The sequence below is a fragment of the Kryptolebias marmoratus genome, linkage group LG11 (genome assembly GCF_001649575.2).
Source record: "Kryptolebias marmoratus isolate JLee-2015 linkage group LG11, ASM164957v2, whole genome shotgun sequence".
Lineage (NCBI taxonomy): Eukaryota > Metazoa > Chordata > Actinopteri > Cyprinodontiformes > Rivulidae > Kryptolebias > Kryptolebias marmoratus.
In genome coordinates, this window is record NC_051440.1 from 4,286,793 (window position 1) to 4,314,183 (window position 27,391).

Sequence of the window (27,391 nt, forward strand, 5' to 3'; positions counted from 1 at the left end):
CACTTCTGATGGTCTCGGGTAAAATAATCCCCTGATGTAAACAGAGTCAGAGGGAGAACAGTGGAATCAACGATGCCAGGTCAAAGATAAAAAGCAATTTCCCCTTGGGGATCAATAAAGTATGTATTTATTCAGTCATTCAAAAGGTAAAGTTCTTCTTCTGAAAAGAAATGCTCAAAGCTGTGAGGTCAGAAGTAGTAGAGTGAACAGAAGTAGAGTCATTTTGGGGGAGGAAATCGAGCGATGGAGAGCGTTAAAGCAAAAGTCGGGGCTAAGATCGGATGAGAGTAAGCCGTGCTGCGATATTCTGAAATCTAAGGGGAAAATTTGCATAACTGATTTAGTTGTGAACAAAAGTGAGGAATATTTGCTGTTTTCTTTCTTACAAAAACTGTGAGTATGAGTTACAATAACCCCCAAATAATCATTTAATGTCCAAATTGTGTTACAGGCATAAAAATTAAAATCAAAAGCACTGAAAAATTGCATATTTTGACAGCTATTATGGCTTTAAAGAGATAGTTTTGAAGCCTGGTCTTGTACAAAAGTTATGAACAATGTATATCTTACCTGGTGTACAAAGCTCTTTGAACAACCTCAGTTTGAAGAAAAAAGACTTTAGGTCAAGATCAAAGAGGCTCGCTGTTGTTTTGAAACAACTCCAATCTCAAAAGCTTTGTAGTGGTTCATGCAAACACTATGCTATATACCTTTACCCATCAGCTGTTTTTGATATTCTTGCCGAAAGTGCTACAGCTAGCTGGTGCTGCTGCTATTTGTACTTACAAATGACCATAGAACTCTATGTAAGTAACCACATAAAGGGAAATTGACAATAAAGTTAGTGGCTGGAATTGTTTCAAGACAGCAGCAATCCACTTTGGCATTGGCCCCGCTTAGATCATCAGTCCGGTCAAAATTAAACTCTATTTCTCAAAACTAAGTTCACTCAAAGAGCTATCTACAACAGGTAAGACACTGTTTGTGATGTTTTCACAGAACCCCACTTAAAAGATCTGAACTGTTGCTTTAGCTATTGCTCATGTATTTATTCTTTTTAGATAAATGAGAGTACTGGAGTACCTTGCTCTCTCAGATGACATGAATACTCAGGTCTTAAGACTCTTTTATGTTTTGGTTTGATTTCTTTTTAGCACCAATTGAAATTCTGCTCCAGCTTCCAAAGCAGCATATCTAGCGCATATATATATATTCTCCAGATGTATTTGTCTAGGTGCTGATTGTCTCAGAATTGCTGTATTGCAATTTTATACTCAGCAATTTTATCAGCATTGTGAGCCATGTATCGCATCATTGTATCACACAGTGAGGTAACTGTACTCTTCTATTGGCTGGGCTTGAGTTTCTTCATTAAACATGGCTGAGTTCTTTTTAAATGTGTTGCTTCAAACGGGGAGATAAACATAAAGACAAAACTGCGTGAGACAAGTTGATTTAGTTTTTCTCACGTCATTAATCCGCGATGCTAAACAGCCAGTCAGAGAGATTGCTCCCGCCGACTGACCCGTCACTAATTCAGCACGAAGATTCAACATAGATACAAGCTGACTGAATCATTAGTGCTAACGGTGTATCACACAACACTGCTTGCACCATTTCTCCTGCCTGCTTGATGTGAAAGAGATTTTACACAAGGATCTTTCCCTTGGATGTTTTCGTCAATAAGGCTGGACATTTTTTTCCAATAAAGACTCAATTGCTAGAAATCTGAGAGAAACTTTTATGTCTGTTTTTATTAGTCTGGGTTACACCATTGACCTTTAAAACAAAACTCTAGCTTTTCGTTGTTGCCTGGGCTCATCCACGTAGCAAAGCCTTTCACAGAGCAGTTCTCAGCTTTTAGGATGACAGATTCTAAATCTTTTTATTTTTACCTGTCTCTAATCGTATTGTGCTCTTTCCTCCTCTTTTTCTCTGCAGGAGCATTAAAGTTGAGGTGTATGACTGGGACAGAGATGGAGGGTAAGGAAGCATTTAAAGCCTTTTTGCATGCCAAAGCACTAATGTCTTTATAGCACTTTTTATTTTATAATGCTCTGTAGGTCTATAGCGTTAGTAATTAAGCCAATCTATTACATCCATATGGTGAGAATCAAAGAGATTACTGACACGGTTACTGTTTTCTCTGGAAAAGGAAAAGCTGGCAGATCACATACACTCATTTGCAAAAGAGCTTTTGGAGTTGTAGTCACAGAGTCTCCTGTTTGTTCTGTTAGAACAGATGTACTGCAAAAAACCAAATAACACCTATTTATTTAAACATTAGGTTGTACTTTTCATCCTTCAGAGCTCATATTTTGGTCTAAAGTCATCACCAACTGAAAAAAGGACAGGACAGCTGTGGCTCAGCGGTTAGAGCAGTCGTCCTCCAATGAGAGAGTTAGAGGTTTGATTCCTGCCAGCGGCCCCATGTAGAAGTGTCCCTGGGCAAGTCATTGAATCCCTCATTACCATGGGTGTATGAATTGAGTTTAAAGCACTGATTAGACTCTGTAGAATGATTTATTCAGGTTAGCTTTGCAGAGATGTAGAAGAGTTCTGTATGAATGTGTGTAGATGGGTAAATGAGGGCACAGATTGGGTTGTAAAGCGGTTTGAGTGCCCTGGTTGGCCGGAAAGGCGCTATATAAGTACAGTCCATTTACACTTTGTTTTGGACTCCTGAGGTTAGAAGATATCTCAGTAAAGAGCATTTCAGATTTGCAGGGAAAGTACATCGCTCTCCCGTCTTTCTCAACTGTATCTCCTTTTAGCATTAGAGGTGTCAAAATTCTTTTTGTTTTTGTTTTGTTGTGTGCTGAAAATTCTCAACACCATTTATATGAGCAAATAAATAATTACCTTGTACTATTTTCTCTACTTTTTAAGGCCTAGACTAAAAGCTGACTTGTGTTTTAAATGATTCTCCAAGCCCAAAATTAGAAATCTCAGGTTTCCATTAGTTTTTAAAGTGATAACAGAAATGGCCATTACTAAAATAAACTGTAAATTTCCTAAAATAAACCAATAATAAGCTGAGTTTGGAAATACTGAGTTTAATTCTGACCAGATTTATGAGCTAAGGGTGCTGAGTCCATCGGTGAATTCTTGCTGTCCTTACCCATTTGCTTTTAAAACTGCTCAGAAAGAATTACGTTCCATTTCTCCAATATGAGGTCATTCAAAAAGCTTTAGCTGTATTCAGGATTTTCAATATGTCCTAAAATCAGCTGTAAAGATAAATGCTCCAATGGCTACAGGAGCTAAGGGCCTAAAGAAGGGAGTTGCTACTGTAATCCTTTTGTATTTACTGAAGCATTTCCCATACATTTACCTCAGGAATTTGTGTTAATTTCTTGTGAAAAGCGAGCCTAATGTCGTTCCTTTATTGCTGCAGACTAGAAGTCTATTTGCTGGGAGTGAAGGCAAGGTTTAATATTTGAAGAGATTTTTTTTTATCATTTCAGAAAAGATTTTGCCTTTCGGTGTTCATTGCTCACACAAACTTTGACATTTAAAGAATGTGTTACACTAAGCTCCCATTAATACCTGACCCAGGTTTCAACTGCACCGAGTATCTTCATGAAATACTAAAATTGACGACAACACCCACGGCTGCAGAACCCACGGAGCCTATTAAAGCTATTATTTCTTGTGTTTTGATACTATTATTCATGATTCTTGTCTTTTTTTCTGATCTTACAAATCTGTTATGTGTTTCTTCCCATGATAAAATATTTTTGTAAGAATAATAATCTGATTTTATTGGGTTTTTTTGTTTTGTTTTTTTTACAGCCACGACTTTATTGGCGAGTTCAGCACCAGCTACAGAGAAATGTCCAGAAGCCAGTCACAGTTCCACATCTATGAGGTGATATTCTTCACACACACTTTAATACATGGAGGAAGTCATTATCCTCTGGTCCCCGGATTTAACCTAAAACTCACCCTCATTTTAATTAGGGGCTGAAAGGGGCAGAGGAGCACTTCTTTTCATTGCCTCATCAGAAAACACTTCCACGCACCGATAGTAATTAAGGTTTCCCACTCACCTGCAGCTTTCAGTCAGCAGCTGATCTGCTCGTCTTCGCCGACGGAGCTGTGATCGTTTTTGTCATCATGTCATATGAGACCAGCATGTTAGGATTTCGGGGTTTTGAGTTATTTTTGGGGAATCTTTTGTTTTAGGTTTTCTGGTCATGTTTCCTATCATGTTCCCATAGTCCAGTTATCCCTGTGTTTAGTTTATTCCCTTTGTTTAATATTGTTAGTTCTTGTGTAGTCTTTGTAAGTTTTTGTGTAGTTTTGTTCCTCGTGCCATTACTCACTCCCCCTCAGTAGTTTTCCATGTCAGCCTGCCTCACCCATCTGCACCTGTTCCTAGTTAGTAATCACTCACCTGTTTCCACGCCCTCGTCATAAGCCTTTATATTAAGTTCCTAGTCATTTTCCCTCCGCTGGTTCATTGTTGGTTCAATGCCACACTCAGTGAATCTCCTTGTGATCCCTGTTTTTAGTTTGTTTTGCTGCCACGTCAGCCTTTTCTTTTCGTTCGGACGTCTGCTCTGGAGCAGCAGGTGATGAATTCAGCCTCTGTTACCATGGTGATCTAACCAGGCTTAAGCTCTGTCTAATCAGGCTCAAAGAAATCCTCCTCTGTGGTTCTGAAAACGCAGACTTTCACCTCAACATAGCAGCCACACTGGTAACCCTGGTTAAAACAACATTCTTAAAAGAGCTGCACAAAGGAAATGATTTTTTTTTCCTTGAGCAAGCTCTTAAATTAAAGACTCATAATTTAATATGTAATTACAAAAAAAAAAACATTAGAGAGGATAAATTGTCATTTCAGTTCAAACCATCCCACGGTGATCAACGTGTTCAATAACAAAATATGTGGAACCACAGCTGGCAGAAGAACTCTTAAATGACCTGCCATGAGCTAGCATAACCATGACTTTTAAAACAGTGGAAGGTATGAATATATGTCAGACTTCTGATAAAAAGAAGTTCAGGTTTCATGAGGTTCTGATGCTGGTCAGTGGATTATCTAAGGGCTGGACTATGAAGTGAGGGAAATGGTATTTTATCTAAAAAAGTAAGTTAAAGGTGAAAAGGTGGTTGATTATATGACACAACAGCCTGCCATAAGCAGAAAGTAGAATAGAAATATTTGATTAATGGACATCAGAGTTTAGATATAACATGTCTGAGCTAAACTCTGAACTTGTTCTTGTTAAGGGTGAACTTGTACAACAGTGGAGACCAGGTTGAATTAAGACACCATAGATGAGTTCCTCTGCTCACCTAGTTACTAGAGTGACAAGTTCTTTGTGTGTGATTGTTTACCTCAGCTTTACATTTTTAGCGTGCAGTGCATATCAGCTTTGCATCCCAGTAGTATATAAAATGTAAGACCATCTGTTTGCTTTCACCCCCTGTTGAGTTTTCAATTAGCAACCAAGAAACCAGTGGGGAGTGACAGACATGATGACAGCAACACATAAGAAATCCACCAACAGAGAAATAAAGGCTGGGTGTTGGAAAAAATACCCATACAAAAAGATTATTACCATAACAGAGGAGAACAAAGCAGTAAATCAGAGAAATATAACTCTATTAAAACTTATATTGATTGTTTCGCAATGTTTACAATCTTATGTTTGAATAAATACATCCACGTCTTTGCTCGCCTTCACACTGCTCAGCAGGAGGCTTGCCTGAAGTCAAGCAGAACCGTAAATGTGTTTCTCTCTGGACAGACGCAGAAAATGATTTGCAGTTTGTATGCTCTGATGCTGAAGCCTGTATTTGTTTCACATCACAAAACCAAAGATAACAGCTGAGAGAAGAGACATTTTGTGGTCCTGATGCCCTCACAAGGTTGCTGGTTTAGGTCTGCACACACGGGACAAAGAAAACAGTCCATAAAAATGTCTCAAACAGGTTCGAAGAACAGTGGAAATAAAGTCAGAGCTCGTGTCTCTGCAGAGATAATTTACCACAACTGACTGGCTTCCAGTAATAAAAAAGATGTTTGGTTTTCTGTTGAAGATTGTATAGTATGAAAAACTAGTCAAATACATAACAAGGTTACAAAGGTTTTCACTTCACTAATCGAGTGGCAGTAGAAAATCTCATCATCATATAAATATCTAAAATACTGTTTTAGTCGTGTATAATGTAAGCACACATACAGTGGCTTTCACTCTTTTTATGTTATGTTGCAGCCTGATAATAGTTATTACAATATTTTTTTCACCGTGGGATTCAGTACCCCATAATGACAAAGTTAAAACAGAATTTTATATACTTTTATAGTTTTATTAAAAATAAAAAACTGAAATCTAACTTTATTGTAAGTATTTAGACCTTTTGAAACAACACTTGAAATTTAGCCCAGATGCCCCCTATTTCTTTTGACCCCTGCTGAGATGTTTCTACACTTTGATTGGTGTTCACTTTTGGTAAAGTAGGCCTGTATCGATCTGGTCTTTATGGCAGAGTAGCTCAGCTGAAACGCCAGAGTTTATTATAGGGTAATACCTGTTGTTGTTGAGTCCTGACTATGCTATGACTTCTCACAGAATGACCTTGTTTACAGGAGTCATGTTGATTTTTCTCCTCATAGAAACCACACTGACTTGCTTTCCCCTAACTCCTCCTTTTGGTCCAATATTTCAATATCCAATATCTTTAATATAAGCTCTTGTGTTGACTTGGGGGGGGGAGCTTTGATTCGGCGCTTCCCTGTTTGGACCTGGGACTCTGATGTTAACTCTTAATTGTCTTTAATGCTCTCTATATTTTGTGCACAACATATAAATAAACCTGTTTGAGTGATTTCATCTAACAGTGCCTGGGAATTATTTTTCTGACACAACAGACCTCTCAGTGCGAAACACCTGAAAGCTGCTTGAAGGACTCTCAGACTGAGAGGAACAAGATACTCTGGTCCAATGAAACCAAGATGGAACTGTTTGGTGTATTTTCTGAACGTTATGTCTGGAAGAAACCAAGCACTGCTCATCACCTGCTCACGAACATCCCAACAGTAAAGCACAGTGGTGGCAGTAACATACTCTGGGGGTGTTTTTCAGCAGCGGGGACAGAGAGACTGGTTGAGAGGAATCTAACTGAAACAAAACATAGAATATCCTCAATAAAAACCTGTTCCACAGAGCTGAGGACCTCAGACTGAGTCAAAGGTTCACCTTCCAGTATGACAGTGACCCAAAGCATACAGTGAAGACAACATGAGTGGCTTAGAGACAACTCTGAATGTCTTATAGAGGACCATCCAGAGCCGTGATTTAATCTCTATCAGACATCTCTGGAATAACTTGAAAAAGGTTCCACTAACATTTCCCATCTAACCGGACTAAGTTTGAGAGGATTTGCGAAGGAAAATTGATAGAAAATTCACCAAATTCAGGTGATCAAAGCTTGTTGCATCAAACCCCAAATAACTCAGTCCTGAAACTGCTGCCAAGGGTGCTTCAACTCAGTATAAATGAAAGGGTCTGAATACTTATCGAAATGGGATATTTCATGTCCCTTTTTTGAAATAATTTTACACTTTCAAGCCATCTATTTTCTTTACCCACTTTTTCCTTTCCAGGTCACAGGGACCTAGTGTCAACAGCAGTCACTGTGTGAGAGGTGGGGGACACCCTGGACAGGTCACAAGTCCATCACAGGGACACGTAGAGACAAACGAGACAAACAACCATTCATGCTCTCACTCATATCTAGGGACAATTTAGTTACAAATTAACCTTTTTTGGTCAGTTAAAGGAAACCGGAGTACCTGGGGAAAACCCATACGTCCACGGGGAGAACTTGTAAACTCCACACAGAAAAACCAGGAAGTGTACCTGCGGCCTTCTTGCTGTGAAGCAACAGCAATAACCACTGGTCCGACATGCTGCTCTAAATTTACATTTTTTAAATGTCACTTTGTTATTATGTGGTACTGAGTGTAGATTAATGAACACTAAAATAAATTTAAATGGTTGTAACATCAGATTGTAGCATAACAAAATGGCAAAAGGTGAATGGGGTCTGAATAATTTCTGAAGCCACTGTATGTTCAGGCAGCAAAAAATATGCTCCATGTGATTCAGATGTTGTACAGTGAACCTCATCTCAACACCCCCTGAGGATGATTTTTTTTCCAGTTGAGATTTTATTATAACCTCGTACCCCATCAGCATTTTACACTAATTTACCAAGCTTAATAACTGAAGGTTTAGAAAAAAAAAACTTAATGTTTTGTTCTGCTCTTGCTGACTAGAGGAGCATATTCACTAATTAGAAGCCCAGGCAGAGAAGGTAGAGGAGTGAAGCTGTTGTTGTTTTTCTCGTGTTTTCCTCTTTGTTTTTATCGCCTAAAAGTGTGACTATGGTTTGGCGCAAAATAATTAAAAAAAAGAACTTACATTAAAATTCTAGTTATTGTCCAAAATACCCATAATTATTCAGAGCTTTAAAAGTAAGGTACTGCACTCATAGTGGGCATTTTCATCTTGTACAGAAACCATACTTGTGAACATGACTAATGACCTACTGCTGAGTGCTGATACAGGAAACAAATAAATTTGATCACTTTTAGATATCCAGTCCCATTTTCAGTACTACTGCTCATTGCATCCTCTTGTGACATTTACAGTCATGGCTTCAGGAGTCAGCTTTAAATTGTTAAGTTCATAACTTACCGACAGAACCTCTTATGTCGTCTTTTACAATTATCCATCCTCAATGGCTCAAGTGAGTTGTGGTGCACCTCAGGGGTTAGTGGTTTCAATTGTCTATTTACATTTTTACATCTTATTTAGAACATTAATGTACATTGTTGTTTTTATGCAGATGACGTCCGAAATCCATAGATCCCATCAGCCTAAATAATGTTACACTTTGCCTTTCAGATATTAAATCCTGAATGGCCCAAAATCACTTCAAAATCAGTGATGCTAAGTCTGAGGTCATTCCGTTAGGTCTGAAAAAATATTGAAGATTTTTGGTTCCAGTTCTGGTCTATTTGTCATGGATAAGGTATTTTTGAGTTTATTTTGCATTAGGTTAATTGTTTTGTAATTCTGTTTTATTTCTTGTTTATTATGCATTTAACTTCTTGTGTAATTTTGTTTTCTGTGTCTTTTGTCACTCTGGTGTTCTGGTTGTCTTGGTGTTTCAGTTTTCTCATGTGTTTCCTGTGTCACTGTTCACCTGGCCCCTCAGCTCTGTAATTCTCCGGTTTGCCTGCCACGCCCACCTCACCTGTTGCTCCTCATGTCCCAGCTCAGCTGTAACTCATTTGCTGGTCATTTTGGAAACTGGAAACTGAAAGAGGTCGCATTTAAAATATAATGTAAACGACCACCCTAAAAAAACGGATTTGAGCAAACAAAATTGGAATTGAGCATTAAGACCTGCAGTGTGAACGTAGCCTAATATGACGCCAGCACCAGTAAACCAAGTCTTTTTTTCTGTACTGTCCACTTGTACTTAAACAGTTAAACTACTGTCAGCCCTGTTGAAGACAAGCATATGTCTCTGGAGATTAAGACTCTGCTTAAGAAAAACAAAAACCTCCTCATGTAACCTAGAGGCTGCTTCTTGTAACATGTGGGATGTTACATGGGATCAACAACTCTCAGATCAATGTTTTCTCCTTTATCAGTCTTTAACACTACTCTCTGTTTTCTATCGCGACACATATAGTAAAAACTGACATTACCCATGTGGACACAATTCTGTCAGGGTCTCTTTAAGAGCAGTGTCTTAAGGCTAGAAGAAGAAATGAGCTTGTAGACAGAGACTTATTAAAGCAAGCTTCCTAATTACTCAGTCAGTAGTACGAAAACAAGGGTTCTCTTGTGAAACATTTATTAAAGAAGCATTTAAGACACAACAATCCTATTTCAGGCTCATAAAACAAGCTTATGCGTCCACAGGTACTCAACCCAAAAAAGAAAGGGAAGAAGAAGAAAAAGTACCAAAACTCAGGAACGGTAAGTTTTTTTATTTATTACTGTTTTATTATTCTATAAAACACATATACTGTCGAAATGCTAATGTGGACATTTAGGTTGATAGCATAATAAAAGAAACAACAAGATGGAAACAGATTTTATATCACGGTCATGTGAAGTAAACAAATGTTTTCACACCAAAAGAAAGAAATGTAAAAAGCTTGTGTAACGTAGGGAGGTGGAATAATTCAAATTTGGGTACTATCTGTGCATACCAGTCCCCATAACCATGCATGATATTGGTTATCAGTTTACAAGCATTTTCAGTATTAATTAATGTTCCAAATAAAATTGATTGGTGAATAAAATTTCTCTGATTAGCCCGTTGTCTTGTGCCTCAATCTTCAGGGAAACATCTGTAGTATAACAGCTTTAATTCAGTTTACTGTAAGAGCCTCCATCTGAAGATTTATTATAACTGGGCAACTCTTTTTCAACTATATGAAGAAGTTCTACACTTTCTCTGTCTCTTTGAATTCCAGAAATGTGATAGTTCTCCAGACATAAAAAAGATGAAAACAGGAAAAAAATATATTTTATTAAAAGTACAACAGGGGTACAAATTAATGCCACCCAGAAAGTCACACAGAGGAAACAATAAATACAACAGGAACAATCAGAACTGTCATGATGATATTTAATCTGGATTTTTCACACTGTATCAGCCCTGATTAAAAAGCAAGAAAATATTAAACTATTTTACCTTAAAAGTTGATCAGAAAATGACAACCAGCTCAGAGTATTTTGTTCTTTCTCCTGTAATCTACAAGTCAAGTTTGTTAGCTACTACCACATCAAATTTTAGGTCAAGAGAGAGAACTGCTTAAAAGTGTCTCCATGTTTAGGAAGACCAGTCCCAATTAAAAATGTGAATAAAAATGTTCCTGTGTTTTTGCTTTGACCACAGTCTCTTTCCTTATTTGGTGTGAAGTATGTTCAGGCTTCAGGAGAATTTAAACCAAAAGTTAAATTGAGATTTAAACTAAAAGTGTGACTGTCGTAAGCTCTATCTGGTTTGTCTCCAGCAGCTACCCCACAATCCACCTTTTTCAAATCGGCTGACCAGTTTCTCCAGACTGATTGGTTAGAGGGGGTTCTCAAGTGTTTCACATGTGAGAGCCAACAGGTCCTTCAGCAATAAATATCATAAGAAAATTTTCATTTCCCACAAGAATAAAATATCCATTCAGCCTTCCATTCAGACTCTCAGCTACTGCCACACCAAATTGTAGCTCAAAATCTGTAAATAAATAAATAAATAATGACTTTGCTAAAGGAATTGTGGTGTTTGCTAAGCTTGATTGGCTGGGGTGACCATCTTGAATGTGACTGACTCCAAAAGATAATCAGTTGTAGAACATAATCCAGTGACTGTCCCGAGGGTTTCATTAAAATTCATCCAATGGTTCATGAGGTGTATTACTAAAAGACTGACAGGGTTCAATCCGACAGTTAAAGTTTGAAGCAAAGATCATGAACTTGGAGTATGCATTGAGGATGACTCGCAACTACTACCACACCAGGTTGTAGCTCAATATCTGTAAAACTGTTAGTTAGAGCCATTTCTGTGTTTGCTGAGGTTAGTTGGCTGCATCAGCTGTCTTGAGTCATGTTGACTCCGTAAGTTAATCAGTTGTAGATGTACATCCAATAATGAAAGTCAACTGTAGAAAGACAGAGTACTTGTGTGTGAATGAGAGGGAGGCAGGTGGAACAGTGAGGCTACAAGGAGCAGAGGTCACAAAGGTGCAGGACTTCAAGTACTTAAGGTCAACTGTCCAGGAAAACAGGGAGTGCTGTGAAGAGGTAAAGAAGAGAATCCAGGCAGGATGAAGTGGATGGAGAAAAGTTTCAGGAGGGATTTGTGACACAAAGATGGCAGCAAAGGTCAAAGGAAAGGTTTACAGACAGTGGTGAGAGCAGCTATGTTGTAGGGTTTGGAGACAGTGGGACGGACAAAAAGACAGGAGACAGAACTGGAAGTGGCAGAGCTGAAGATGTTGAGGTTCTCCTTGGGAGGGACAATGATGGACAGGATTAGGAATGAGGTCATCAGAGGTACAGCACAGGTTGAACGGCTGGGAGATAAAGTTAGAGAGGCCAGACTGAGATGGTTTGGACATGTGCAGAGGAGGGACAGTGGGTATATTGGTAGAAGGATGTTAGAGATGGAGCTGCCAGGAAAAAGACAAAGAGGAGACATATGGATGCAGTTAGAGAGGACATAGAGGTAGTTGGAGTGAGGACAGAGGATGCAGAGGACAGAGTTAGATGGAGGAGGATGACTTGATGTGGCAACCCCTGAAAAGGGAACAGCTGAAAGGAAAAGAAGATGTACATCCAGTCTTTATATTCTGAAGTTTTCATTAAAATCTGTCCTGTGCTTCATTAGATATTTTGCTAACATGACTGACCCCCCCCCACCACACACACAAACAATATCACCCTCTTTCACCTTTCAGCTGCGTGCAATAATAAATATCAAGAGCGTAAAACAAATAATGTAATGGTCAGGTGATTCTAAAAGTGATTTCTGTCTCATTTAACATCTGTGTCTGTGTGACAGGTCACCCTTCTGTCCTGCCTGGTGGACACAGAGTTGTCCTTCCTGGACTACATCAGAGGCGGGTAAGTTCCTAGTAATTGATAGCAAATGATAGCAGATTAGGCAGCATCATTAAATCCTGTGTCACTTGCAGTTAGCCGTGTAAACTCTGCAGAGGATTACCGGCCCGTGTTATCTCTCCACTCTAATATGAAGACAGACAGCTGCCGATACCCTGCTGCCTAGTTGCTCTCTGCTGCATGCTTTGAGACGCGCCGTGGCATAATCTGACATGATTGATGGTTCAATGTTCCTTCTTATGCAATTTATGTTTTTTTTGTAGGACACAGATTAATTTCACAGTGGCAATTGATTTCACAGCATCAAATGGTGAGTGATTTAAAGCTCTGCTCTTAATACCAAAGTCTTTAAAGTGTATCGAACATATGAAGGTTTTCCAATTAAAGATCAGATCTATGTGATGTAAACTTTTTTAAAGCCCTCCTAACTGGTCAACTTTGTTTAATGGCGGTTCTCATCTAAAATTAACTACAAAAAAATCCAGATACAGCAGCAGAAAGTTTTGTTTTTGTTAGAACTACTGTATCTCTGTGGTTTTGAACTTCTGAGCTCAGCCTAACAAAGTTTGTGTCTGCGGAGACAGAAAGTCATTACGCCACATTTTTCAAACATATCTGCCCTGCAGGGGAGCGTTTTGAAGCAAGTAAACACCAGTTTGTATCAGAAACAAGTTACTGAAAAGCAATATTAGCTGTTCTACACAGACAACTTGTTTTGTTTTAGAGTTGATGGATGTTTTTGCTGTAATGAGACATGATTTAGTGAGCTAATAAAACACAGTTTTGAAGATTATGCAGCGGATACCTTTGTGTGCTGTAATTAGATTAGCTTCCTACAATCCTGTGTTCTGGGGCAGCTATGTATGTGTGCACTTTATCTTCATTAGTTTCCCCATGTTTGACTACTAGTTAATGTTGCAACATTTAATATTAGTCCTACAAGCAAGTCATATGAGTTCTGAGAAAATATCTTATTTCTGTAACTGTAACCCTTGGAATATTGTAAAAACAGGCATTAAAGGGATATTCTAGCCACTTTGAAGTGAGGTTTTGTCGAAAGGTTATGAGCAATTATTATCTTACCTGTTGTAGATAGCTCTTTGAATGACCTAAGTTTGGGAAAACTAGAGTTAAAGTTCAAGAGGACTGATGAGCTAATGGCTAGTCTGAACCCAACCAAGACCAAAGTAGATTGGTGCTGTCTTAAAACTCCAATCTGAAAAAATGTCATAGTGGTTCATGCAGATACATTGGTTTAAACCTTTACGCCAGTATCAGCTTTGCATTTCATGGTTATAATCTTATGAGATTCCTGGCAAAAACGATCCCAGATTGGGCTGGAAGTGCTATGTCTAGCTGCTGCTGTTTGTGCTTGCAAGTAACCACAGAAATCTATGGAAGTAACTGTGTAATGTGAAATTGATGGTGATATAAAAAGTCTATAAAATAGCAAATCCCAAGAAGTTTTACAAAACAACTGGACTTCTTTTTTGGTGTTGAAAATGTTTCACTTCCCATCAGGGAAAGTTTCAAGGGAAGTAAAACATCTTCAACAACAGCATAGAAGTCCAGTTGTTTTAGTTTTTTTTTTTTTTACTTTTTTGGGGGATTTGCCATGATTTGCCTTTTGAGATTGGAGCTGTTTTGGGATGACATCAGTCCACTTTGCTGTTGGCTGCAATCATCACTTTTTCACAGAACCCCACTTCAAAATGGCTAGAATAATAAGAATAGTATTTAAAAAAATAATGCAAAATGTTAAAAGTAGGCAAGTGCAGCTTCAGACAAACAAGATGAGAAGTGCTGTATTACACTGTCAGGTAATCCATTTCTCAAAAATGAAATACAAAATACCACATCCCATCATAGAACCACTTCGATGGGCAACAACTTGAAGTAGTTCTTCTCTGTATGGCCTAATTGTCTTCACATATCTTTGTAGAGGCATTTAACATTCCTCACGTTAATTAGAGTTTGCTTCATCCATTTTTGCACAGCATTCATTACTGACAGCTGTCTTAAACACTTATCTTTTGACCAATCTTTTGGTAGAATGATGGACTTCAGATTGTTTGGTCCTGTAAACTCACTTTGATGTTAGACGAATGCTCCAAATCAGTTTTTCAGGAAGTGCCGTTTTTTTTGGCTTGTAATATTTGCATTTAAAATACATTTTTATTAAAAAAAGCAAAGGATGGACCACATCAGGTTAGGGAGGTTAAACTGTTCTTCTGGTTTGAGATTTAAAGCTCCTAAATGAAGCATTGGATCTCAGACTTTGCCTCCTTGTAGCCATAGAGAGGTGTACTCTGAATTGAACTAGTATCAGTTGTGTTTATGAGCAGCCCACTGTAAAATGGGTGTTTAGAGACAGAGCAGAGAGTGCAGCACTCAGATATTAATGTTTAATAACTGTAATATTACAGACTGTAGTGTTAACCAAGTCTCTTTAGGCCTCTACAGTCTTCTTTCTGTTGATATTAAAGTTGACTTACAAAGATGCACACTTGTGCATATTTAGAAAACCTATAACAACTTTTTTTTAATGTTGCAATTAGCACCTTGAAACCATTCTGGGGTATTTCGTCAACAGGAAAGGTCAGTAATTTTATTATTGATGATTCTGGTGACATCATGTTTCCTGAAGCGTTACAGCCCAGGAGCACAAATGAGGGTTTAACAACAGAGAAGAAATTTCCATAGAAGACGGTATTATTTACTCCCCACGCTCTGTATTTTGGAGCACATGACATGTTCATTCATCTCCATGCATACACACTCTGTAAATTATCAGATTAATTCTGTCTCGCTCCATCCTGCTGTGGAAAACATCCACAAACTCACAAGAGCAGTTGTATTAATCTACAACTGCAAACTGTCTCCATCAGTTATACTATTTATATTCTGCACAAGCAACATTTTCTAAAAATATTTGTGGCCGGTTATTAACAGAAATTACTGAGCTGTCCATTTTTTGTTCTTTACGAACGGAACTGCTGTAGTTACTGTTGATGTTTTAGATTTGAAATAATTGAAGTTAATGGGCTCAAGGCAACAGAGAGAGGGAACAGATGTTTACAAAAGATTTAGGGACAAATTCATTGGTCTTGTAGGACATGACAACCTCTCTTCTACACCTCATCTACACTGGGCTGGATATCTTTTACAACTGAGATTTTCAGCTGTGTTTGTACCTCATGTCCACTTACAAACAGGTGAGATTTTTGAAACGCTTCCCAAAGTAGCATTTCACTTTCCAGCTCATTTTGCACACATACGTTAATAGTCTTATTATTACGCTCTTATTTTTCTGGGTCTGTCTGGCTTCTTCCTGATCCTGTCACTAAACGCCGATTGTGTGCTGAATGGGCTGATAACTGAAGGGAAATTGTAAACACTACCAAATGGAAAGCAAGCTTTTAACAGTAATGAGAAAAGTTGTTTGGGGAAGATCTTTAGCTGAGATAGGAGCGTTCTCTCTCTGTCCCAAAAAGATTTAATAAAACAAAGCATTTAGACTTCTAAGCTGTAGTTTAAGAAGTTTCGCTCCCCATCCATGGAGCTCTGTAAGTTCAAAACTGAAGAGTGTGGAGCTCCGAGCTTTAAGCTGTATGAGAAGCTCCACTGTCTTGGCCTCTCTATGTATTTTGATAAAGTATGTTGTTACTGTGGACGCTCTCGCCACCTAGTGGTGCATTGTGAGGTTTTTTTTTTTGGTTTTTTTTGCATTTTTGTTAGGATTGTTTATAAACAGAATAAAATATATGCCATATATAAATTTTATGAAATACCTGGATGAGTGTTGACGGGACATTCATTTTATTCCTGTGGAAACTGCTTCATGATTTAGTTATTTAGATTTTATTAGTTTTTTTTTTGTATGTTTTTTATTTTGTGTCCTTGTTTTTCTTTTGACATAAAAATAACCTGACATCTGAAGGCAAGCTTTTTAGTTTTACTTTTAACCATCAGAAACACTTTCTTGTGTACATGGACTGAAAAAGGAAGCTTTAGTGAAAAAAACTGCATCATTATAGAGAATCACACTTTGAATAGTGTTAGTCTTTTTTTTTTTTTTAGTTTACCCTGATCATTTGTTTGGTAAACAGTAGTTTATAGCCTACAATGGACTGCATAGCTGTAGTAATTAGCATTTGAGGCAACCAATAAGACCATTCCTGTTAATTTAATGATTTTCTAACTAAAACTTCCCTGGGCATTTTAGCACAAATGAAGCCCAAGAAAAGCAGGCATGATTACAATGTGGCGTTGATGTATGTTTGCTGTTTTTTGTACCATTTGGTATCCAGGTAACCCATCTCAGCCCACCTCACTTCATTACATGAGCCCATATCAGCTGAATGACTACGCCATGGCGCTGCGGGCCGTCGGTGAGATCATCCAGGACTATGATAGCGACAAGCTGTTTCCTGCACTCGGCTTTGGTGCCAAGCTTCCACCAGATGGACGTGTCTCTCATGAGTTTCCCTTGGTGAGGAGAGGAATTTTGTTCAGTCGTCATACACCACACCCTCACTCCCCCAACTTATTCTGTTGCCATTTATAGGTACAGAATATTTTTTTAAAAAGGCCAAAAACTAAAATGGAATTGTTTCAATTGTTGTGCCCTCCGTTGGCATTGTGTTAAAATTTGAGATGCAAAAATAAACTGAATTGTACCAAGTCACAAACGTGAGCATGTATGATATTAGATTGATAGAGCAGCCATTTACCAACACAGTTTTGAGAGTAAATCTAGATGCACTGATTTATTGTCTTTGTACCGATAAAATCTGATTTATGCATTTATTAAATGAAAAGTTTGTAATCAGTTTTGTTTCTACAGGCATCTCTTAAAAAGGCAGAAAAAGTATAGTTAAGTTTCTTTTTCTGGCTGCACTTCCTGCTGCTTAGCAGTATTGTTTTCTCATTAGCAACACCTAGTGTTCAGGAGGAGAACTTTAGCAGTGCCAGTGCAAGCAGCAGCAAACACTGAAAGTGTGCTTCAGCCTGATCTATGGCTCAAGTAATATTACTGGAAGCAAAACACAAAAGATTAACTTCTTTTATTTTTTACAGTGTAGAAAATACATTTTGCTGTTCACAACTGAGTTATTTAAAGGTTGTTTTTTTTTCCAAAATCTGCCTGGTAGTTTTTTAATTCTTTCTCTAGACCTCAATTTTTTGTGTATTGTTTGTGAATTGTGAATCAGGTTTTATGAAAGTGTTTTGTAATTTTAGAACAAGAACTGTACATGAGTGGCCATTTTTTATTAGGCAGTAACAAATTAGTCTTAGTAATTGACATAGAGTCCTTCCTTTGTTTTGTTGAATTGTATTGCAGTTAATTGTGTTGGATCAAACTCATTGAATCACATCATATTGTGGTTAAAGACTGAATTGTATTATATTACACAAACCAAATACATACAACCCTAATTAAAAATTAAACACAATTCTGCAGAAAAAAAAACAATCACCAAATGAGCTCAGGAGCTCTGATGAAATGATCATTAGGGATCACGTTAAATGTCACAATTACTCATACAAAGAAAAGTAAAACATTATTAACTTATAGTGTTGCACTAAAACTGTTTAGAAGAAACTTTGTTCAAATAAACTAATTATTTGTACACTTTCAAACACCCACTTTACTAATTAAAGGCAATAGTATATTGGTGGGTGGCGTATGATGGTGTCCAACATGAAAAACACATCCAACAAGCTTCTACAATCTGTGGTAGGGGAAGCCAAATGAGTTGGTTAGGTTTTGGCAGTAAGGATGCTATTTTCAGGTCTGCAAAAATGTCAGATTTATTTATTTATATGCAATGTGTAGCTGGGCTTACATGAGTGAGAAAATAGTTGTGTGTCCTTCATGTATCACAATTTGCTGTTCATCGTTTAACATTTCATACCTAATCTTTCACCGTCTATCTGGTGGTCCACCCCAGGTATCGCAGCTCCTCCTAAACTGTCCGTAATCTTCCTCTTGGTGTGCTCTCACATCCAGATGTTTCTCCAGAGGCATTTACAGCCATTACAGCTGCTCAGCATAGAGTGGCAGCCTCCCCAGGGGCGTGAACCTCGAGACGACCTGCACATGCATTAGTCTAACCATTAAGGATTCGACTTACAGCTGTGAAATGAGGGGTAGGAATCAGGCTGAATCTGGTGTAATTATCCAACCTTCATTTGCAAAGCAAAAGAGTCCGTGTGCAGTTGTCGATATGGTTTCTTGCTGAGATAACAGGAAACCCCCAAAACATTTAGGTTCAAACAATTTTTTTTTTTATTGCTCTCATTTAGACATCAGCTCTGATGTTTTCTTCTAAAATAACAGAAGATACAAGCAGTACAACAACAAAACGGACAAGATTTTACCTTGGAACCCGAAATATTATCCTATTTTGTGTTTTTTTATGACTTCTACAATATTAATAATATACCTTGGGACATTCTTTTCTAAATAATGCATCAGAGGAACTAAAGTGTTCCCAAAACAATTGCAATATTTTTAATGTACGTTCAATTTTTACATCCTAAAGTGCTTACGACCCTGTAGTGTCTCATATCAGTTGGGGAAATTTTGGATATTAGTGGAATGTAATGAGGTTTTCACGCCACAGTGGATCTTCTATTGCCTGTAATCTTATTATCCTACAAATTGGAACCCAAAATTGCCTGTTTTAAAGCTAAATTGTTAGACTTTTCCCCATTTAGAATAATCAAAGCTCCTTCATTCCTCTTTCAGGAATCGAGATTTGCTGTTCTCGATTTTCTTTTAGCTGCACTTTAACTGAATATCAGAAACAGCCTCTCGCTGCCTTCTAGGTTTGGGAATGTCTTTATTGGTGAGAGGTTCACATTTGTCACTTCTGTAGCTCAGAAAACAAAAGAAAACAAGCCTCCTCATCTTTATATGCACTTCGCTGCCTAACAGGCTAAGTTTTTAAACAAAGACTTGTGATCTGTTAGTGCTCAGAGTATGTGTTGTGATTGAGTCTCAGCTACTACCACACCAAACCAACTCCACCGTTCCCCCCTTCCATCTGTCTATGGTTTTTCTGAATGTCTAACCAATAAAAAGTGTCAAAAAGAGCTCATGAACTTTTGACCATGCTTTTTTCTTTTTTAATTTGAAAAAAAAGACTCTTTTCCCATCACTTTGTTCAAGTGAAGGCTGAAAACAGAGACAACAGTGGGTAATGTCAAGATGTGTTTGAACTTTATATTACATTGATGTTACGACTAAAACATCATCGATTTTAAAAAATGGGCAAAAAAAAACCCAACAAACATAAGCAGTTTTAATCCAAAACTCTGCTTTTTTAGTCATAGATCCTAAAGAATGATCTTTGGTATTTTGGGCAAAATTCACAGACTTGAGCTGTGCCACTTCTGTATTTACATTTGCTTGTGCGTAATAAAAATTTTAAAGACCAAATGTCTAGTTTTAACCAGATATATTCAGAGTGCTGAAATTACATCTACTGGATGTGTGTCTGGGTCAGAAGTGACAAGTCAAAACCTTTTAATTTAGTTTTTGTTTGTTTGTGTAAATGTGTGTGTGTGTGTATGTGTGTGTGTGTGTGTGTGTGTGTGTGCACAGCAGTTTATCTTCAGCTGTCATATAGTTTAAACAACTTTTAGAAACAAACAAAAAACCTACCTTGACTCTCTCAGTATGTTTAGTTTGTTTAATGTTTTATATTCCATAAAAGAAATTTAAATAATTGCTGCCACTCTACATATAATATCTTGATTTCTAGCTGGAAATTGATTTTTTTTTTTTGTCCTTGAATGCACCTGTAACCGGGCTCTGCTTTACTCCACTGTAACAGGCTGTCCCAAATAACCCCTTGACTCTGCGTTTTGTTGGTGTTTTTTAAAGAAGACAAGGAGTTTCTGGGTGTTCGGGCATTTTATTTCCTGAATGAGAACCTAATGGGTTTGGATCAGTGCAATCGGCTCAGCTTCTCGCAGCACACTCTCGTGCAGCTTTCACAGACTGGCATTGATTATGGGAGCAGACAGCATATAACCAGCCACACAGAGAGGGGGCGCTATTTCCCATTGCACTGATACATATAGCAAGTGGAAATCTACAACTTAAACACTGTTACACGCCATCAGTGTATTAACAGAAGACCACACTTTGTTGAAAATTTGTTCACAAAAGCAACAGTTATTTTCCTAATTGATACACTAACCTACAGTTTATGAAGCCAATACATGATGGGAACATGATACCATGAGCATGTCTGGTGTTTAACTAACCCTTAAATACTTTTATTAACCCACACCAATTTAACACAAGTCAAGATAAAAGCATAGCTGTCTTTTTAGATTAGATGGCTGAGATTAGATTGATAAATGTTGACTCAATCTAACTTTTTGGTGATAATGCAGCATAATATCATAGAAAAATAAAGCATAAACATACATTAAAGCTGTGGTCCCCAACCATTTTTGCATCATGAACATGTTTTATACAAAACAACCTTTCCACAAACTAAACATGTAAAATAAGTTTTTTTTACTCATTTTTGTTTGGATTAGTTTGTAGGTTTGCTGATTGAGTCAAGCACAGAAAAGAGGTGGAAACAAATGTGGTCCGTTTTCGAAATAAAATACCATTCAGACCAATATATATAAAATAGCTTTAAAGTTTTTATTCTGTCTGTGTGGCCTGGTGGATTGGGACCCCTGCATTAAAGTACTGCAGCTCCTCAGCTGTGTTTAGAAGCAGAGTCTTTCTGAACAGAAATGAGTTAGAAACTTAATCAGCAGCATACAGTGGAATATGGAAGTATCTCCTTTTACAGGCTTTCATTCCTGCTCACTCTGTTACAAACAGACCGACTTACAGTGGATCCATGCAAGTATTACCTCTGATTCAGCAAAATCAGAGGTAAAATGCTGTTCTGAGTGATTGATATTGATCTAAACTGCATGAGAAATGACTTATATTTGTTTGTGGATCCCCTCACCCAGAGATAGAGTCTGGATCAGGACTCATCCAGCTTGTTTGTCTTTCTGATTTTGCGCAGAACGGTAATCCACAGAACCCATACTGCAATGGCATCGAGGGAGTACTGGAGGCCTACTACCAGAGTCTAAAAACTGTGCGACTCTACGGACCAACCCACTTCTCCCCCGTTATCAACCATGTGGCCAGGTAAAGCAGCTGACGAACACAAATCCCACCTGGGACAAAAAATTTTTTAACTCCCAACAGGAAAAATCTCCCATGAGAGTAATCATCTTTGGTGGATTTTGAGCCATGGTTGTGTACTGTAGTCTTTGAGACAAATGAGAGATAAGGTAAGATAAATGTGTTATCAATATTTACTGTAACAGTGTGGACACACATTATGTTTAGGCGTTAGAGGTAGGCTCTTCACAGTGCTTGATTTGCTGCTTGAAGCTGAAGAAGCAAAAAAAAAACGAAAGAAAAATAGAAGCGTCTCTCAAAATAAATGTCAGTTACAAGCTAAAGGCTAATTCAGACTCAGCCAAGACCAAAGAGGATTGATGGCATCTTGATTAGTAGTTCGTCTTGGACCTTGGACTGATGAGCTAATGTTGGCTTGTCCAAGTAGACCCACTTTCAAAGAGAATCAATACCATTTTAAACAACTCTTCAAAAGTTCCCAGCAGTTTATGCAAATTCTACTATTTAAACCTTTAAATCTTCATCACTTTCACAATATATGGCTATTTTAGCAGAAATAATCTGTTATTTCTGTCAGAAGCATCCCAGCCTGCACAGGAAGTGTTGTAGCTAGCTGACAGAGCTATAGCCCTTTTAGTCAGTCTGCAAAAACGTTAAGCGCAGTCTAACAAATAATCACAAGGTCTTGCTCAGTCTGTTGTCCGTCAGACTAGGTGTTGTGAATGACTCTCAGCTAATACCCCATCAAATCTTAGCTCAGTGTCTTTAAAACTGACTGAGTTGTAGCTATTGTCGTGCTTCCCAAGGTCAGTTGGCTGCAGTGGCCATCTTGAGTTGGGTTGACTCCAAAGGTTAATGAGTTGGCGATGTACATCATGTGACAGTTAGTTTCTTGAAGTTTCATTAAATACGACCACTGGTTTATGAGATATTTTGTTAACAGACAAATAGACCAGATACACACACACACACACACACACACATATTGTTACACACACTGTTATTGTGGCCTGTCGTTGAAAGATGAAAGGTGGACAATAATAAACATGATTTGTTAAACTGATAGTCTGCAAAGGTCTGTGAAATATCATTTGCATACTAGCTCATCAGTCCTGTTGGGGTTATATATTTCTCCAAAGTGAGATCACTCAAACACCTACCTTCAACAGCTAAGCTATCATTTGGACCTTTTCCACAGAAGATCGCTTCAAAAAGTCCAGACTATCCCTTTAGGTTATTTTAGAGCAACTAAATCAAGGATCTACTTTTTTGCAGTCTAAAAAATGTAAAACAAATAACACACACGTTTACAGATACTAAACCAAACTGTCAGCAGCACTTTCTTAATTTACACATAGGAGCTGATAAAAAAAAAAAAAAAAAGTTGTTGGCTGTTTTGTAATCCAGTTTCTTCCAACTCCCACCTGACATCCCTTGTTGCCAGATCTTGTCTCATGATCCTCCAGACTGACTGTAACGAGCACTTTCCCACCTTTCATCATCGGCTTTCAAATCCCATCTCTCTCGGCGAGCTGCGTCCACCCACTCAGCCTGAGAATAGCTGCATTGTTCGCCGCTCACTTCTGTGGAGCATCTGACTCCAAGCCAGAAAGACGCTGGACAAAAAAAAGTGACACGGTGTCACATCAGATTCCTGAGCGTCCAGCTGTTTGGCGTAAGACGGTTCTTAAAGTCCCTAAACATTGTCCTACTAGATCACTTCAAACATTTACCCTTGGTGTATGGAAAGGACAAGAGCTCGGTTTTAGCTCGCAGCTAAATAAACAAGACCTGACTCTGAGTTGTAGCAACAAATGTTTGTTTTAATCCTAAATTACCCAACTTCATTTAATTTTTCTCGTAAAGTACCGTATTTTCTGCACTATAGGGTGCACTGGATTATAAGACGCACTGTCAATGAATGGTCCATTTTCAAACTTTTGGCATATATAAAGCGCACCGGGCTATAAGCCACATCGTCGTGCACCTCCCAAGTTTTGTAACTTCGTTCGGACCGCGCACGCCATGCTCCATTCAAAATGGACGATTTCAGTGCTCTAGCGGAGCTGGTTTGCCTGTATCAGCATTTATATGATCCGTCTATGAGAGATCACAAAGATAATCAAACGGTTCAAAACTCACGGAAGAATTTTGCACCGACGTAAGCGTCAAGTTTAAATGCCTACAGCGCTTGCTCAGGTCCGCTCGCCGTGCCCTGTGCCACTATAACTGAGCATTAATACTGCAAGCGGTGCGGCTTTGTAGTTTACCAAAGTTGTACTAAAACATTACAGCTTCTTACATATATGAGGCGCTCCGGATTATAAGGCGCACTGTTGTTTTTTGAGAAAATTGAAGGCTTTTAAGTGTGCCTCATAATCCGGAAATACTGTAAATGTTAAATGCCTGCTATGTACAAGTTACGCTACCTGTACAATCCTAACATATATAAACCTATAGCTTTCACTGTTTCTGTGTCTTTCAGTGCTGTCACAACACTTCTGTAAGCAACAGCCTGGTTAAATTAAAAGCTTAGCATTCCTTTCATGCCAGTTTTAAACTAAGTGAGAAATAATTTGTTTGTTTTGCTCAAACCTTGTAAATAACTCTGTGCTTAATACCGTGTAGTATTGCAAGATCTCAAGAGATGTGTCAGCGTTCAGACTATGTGTTGTTAAAGAATCTCAGCTACTACCATACCCAATTTTTACCTCTATATCTGTAAATTTGACCAGGTTATAGCCATTTTTCTGTTGGCTAAGGCTGGTTGCCTCTGTAGGCAATATTAAATTGGGGTAACACCGAATGTTGATCAGATGTAGATGTACAGCCAATGATTACTTTCTGGGAGTGTCATTAAAATCTTTCGAGTAGTTTAGGAGATATTTTGCTAACAAACAACCAGGGTTGACTCCAACAGTTGTTGCCGAAGTGTTAAGCAAAGAGCTTGAGCTTAGAGTAAGTTTAGGAGATGACACTCAGCTAAAACCACACCACAAACACTGAGCGAAAGTCGCTCAATGCTTTTTAAATTGACTGAGTTATAGCCATTTTTGTGTTTCTCAAAGTCAGTTGGCTGTGGTGGCCATCTTAAATCTGACTGACTCCAAAGATTTATCAGCTGTAGCTGTACAGCCAGTGATTACTTTCGGAAAGTGTCATTAATGGCTTTTAAGAAATTTAGTCAACACAACAGACAAACGAACACACACAAACACGGGCAAGAACCTTATCGCCCTTTTGTCTTCAGTTGTGGGCGATAATTAAACGTCAGAAACTGCTTTGGTTTGGGACAGTTCTGAATCACTGCTTTACTGACGACAGTTTCAATGACCAACATGTTTTGCTGCGCTTTAAAACTGCCCTCTAAAAATAAATTGTGCAGCCAATAACAAGAAATGGAAAATCTACATTTTATGTGATATACATTACTTTGGACAGCAGTAAGGATTTTCTAATTGGACCATTTTTCTTTGGTACAATAAGACTACTGTTGTATTGATCTCTAAGGAGTCATTTCCTAATATGAGATTTTGGGAATGTAATTGCTAAGGCAAAGGGGTTTGAGAGAGGGGCTCATTAAGGGGCAACTTCAGCAAGTTAATTTTTGCACAATATTCCATTATTTTTCTCCCCGGGACAAAGAAAACTTGTCAGTGGTGCAACCATCTGGTGCGCCTCTTTAATTTGTTTTATTTATTTATTAAATTTTAACTAGTTTGCTTCTTTCCTCTTGCCTTTTCTGACTGCAGGTATGCATCAGCAGTGACAGACGGCTCGCAGTACTTCATCCTCCTCATCATCTCAGACGGCGTGATCACAGACATGGCACAGACCAAGGAGTCCATAGTCAATGTACAGTAACACGTCACGCTCCAACTGTTTATAAATGATTCATCATGTCACCTTGATTTCATGGTGTCAGCTCACAAGTAGAGAAGCACCCTCATTACTATTCCACCATTACTTTTCTGTTTCTGTCACAAGTTTTATTCACTACACCTCCTACAGGTTTGAGAATATCAATGCAAAGAAAACATAAAAATATGTGGCCTAATAAGGAATAGTATGTCATTACTGTTGGTAACAGTACATTGTACGACATGGATGAAATTCTAAAAAAAATTACAACAATTTTTGATGTAAACACCACTGAGATTTTGGTAAAACAAGTGAACAAACTCAGCGCTCTTTGAAACTAGAGCTCAGACATACTTCTTAGAAAAAACAACATTATAAGTTTCAATAGGTCTGAAAAACTTGGGCTGTACAAGACTGAAATGGTATTTTAATATCTGTTATGGTTTTGTTTTTTTTTTACAAAATGGGATAGGTTTTATGAATTTTGGAGATTTTACGACAGAATGTTCAGCTTAGGGTGGCACGGTGGGGCAGTGGTTAGAGTTGTCGCCTCCCAGTGAGAAAGTCGCAGAGACCACCTGGTCTGAGGCCTTTCTGGGTGGAGTTTACATGTTCTCCCTGTGCACATGTGGGTTTACTCCGGGTACTCCGGTTTCCTCCCACAGACCAAAAACATGCATGTTAGGTTAATTCGTAACTCTAAATTGTCCTGAGGTGAGAGTGAGAGTGTGAATGGTGATGACATTTTCAATCTCGATGTGTCCCTCTGATGGACTTGCAACTTGTCCAGGGTGTCCCCTGCTTCTCACACAATGACTGCTGGAGATAGGCACCAGCTCCCCACAACCCTGAAAGGTGAAGCAGGTAAAAAAAATGGATGGAATGATGTTCAGCTTAGTGTTATTGTCACACACTCCAACTTTTGAGCTGTTGTCATAAATTTATGCAAATAAATTCTTGTTAATTCCACAAAGTTTCCACTTCTTACACAGTTCACACAGCAAAACTTGGGCAGTTTTGTGTTTTTTCATCCAGTGTGTCTCTAAATGCTAAATAACCTGTAGTTTTCTCTTAAATCCCCTCCAAAATGCTAAGAGCACACATTCAAACTCTCATTGACTTCCATTGTTCGTAAGCTCAGAATTGTCTTTTCAAAACTGGAAGTGAAGGGTCTGTTTGACTTCTCACATCTTCTGCATAAGACAAAATTTCACATGAATGGCAACCAAACATTTCTGCCACTTGGAGTGTTAAGAATTCTCCAATATGACAGTTTTCACACAGTGGCTTTATTTGAGGCTTACATTATACTCTGAATTTCTGTCTGCCTGTCACAGAAGGTTTGCTGTCAGGGAAGTTGCTATTGAACCATCCAGAAGATTGTTGACGTATTTTGGAGTTTCAAGGAGTAGCTGCGCTGGCGTCCTTAAAAATTCTTCAGAAATAATTTGAAAAAGAACTTTGTGTTGTCCGTGCATTTTAAAATGATAAAACAGCCTATTCAGGAGACTCCCTGTAAGTCACCAAACAAATCGCACAACAACGGTCCTGAGAAGACAGCAAACACCCAAAGTGAAAGGAACACCGCCTGCTAGTGCTTCCTACTTTCAGTCTCTTATCTGCACTAATGAAGAAAGAGGAAGGAGACAGCAATGTTAGCGTGGTTACCACTGCCTTCCTCCACGATACCTCC

General features: G+C 38.3%; 1 protein-coding gene across 1 annotated transcript in view; it reads left to right on the plus strand.

Annotated features, from left to right (window-relative positions):
• LOC108244213 (copine-8) overlaps positions 1–27,391 on the plus strand; it is a 148,406-nt gene that overhangs the window by 89,785 nt on the left and 31,230 nt on the right. The window contains exons 10-17 of the mRNA XM_017430195.3: positions 1,942–1,983; positions 3,796–3,871; positions 9,957–10,013; positions 12,601–12,662; positions 12,923–12,969; positions 16,970–17,151; positions 21,713–21,840; positions 25,590–25,692. Of these exons, the coding sequence (XP_017285684.2) occupies positions 1,942–1,983; positions 3,796–3,871; positions 9,957–10,013; positions 12,601–12,662; positions 12,923–12,969; positions 16,970–17,151; positions 21,713–21,840; positions 25,590–25,692 (697 nt within the window). The remainder of the gene's footprint in view (positions 1–1,941; positions 1,984–3,795; positions 3,872–9,956; positions 10,014–12,600; positions 12,663–12,922; positions 12,970–16,969; positions 17,152–21,712; positions 21,841–25,589; positions 25,693–27,391) is intronic.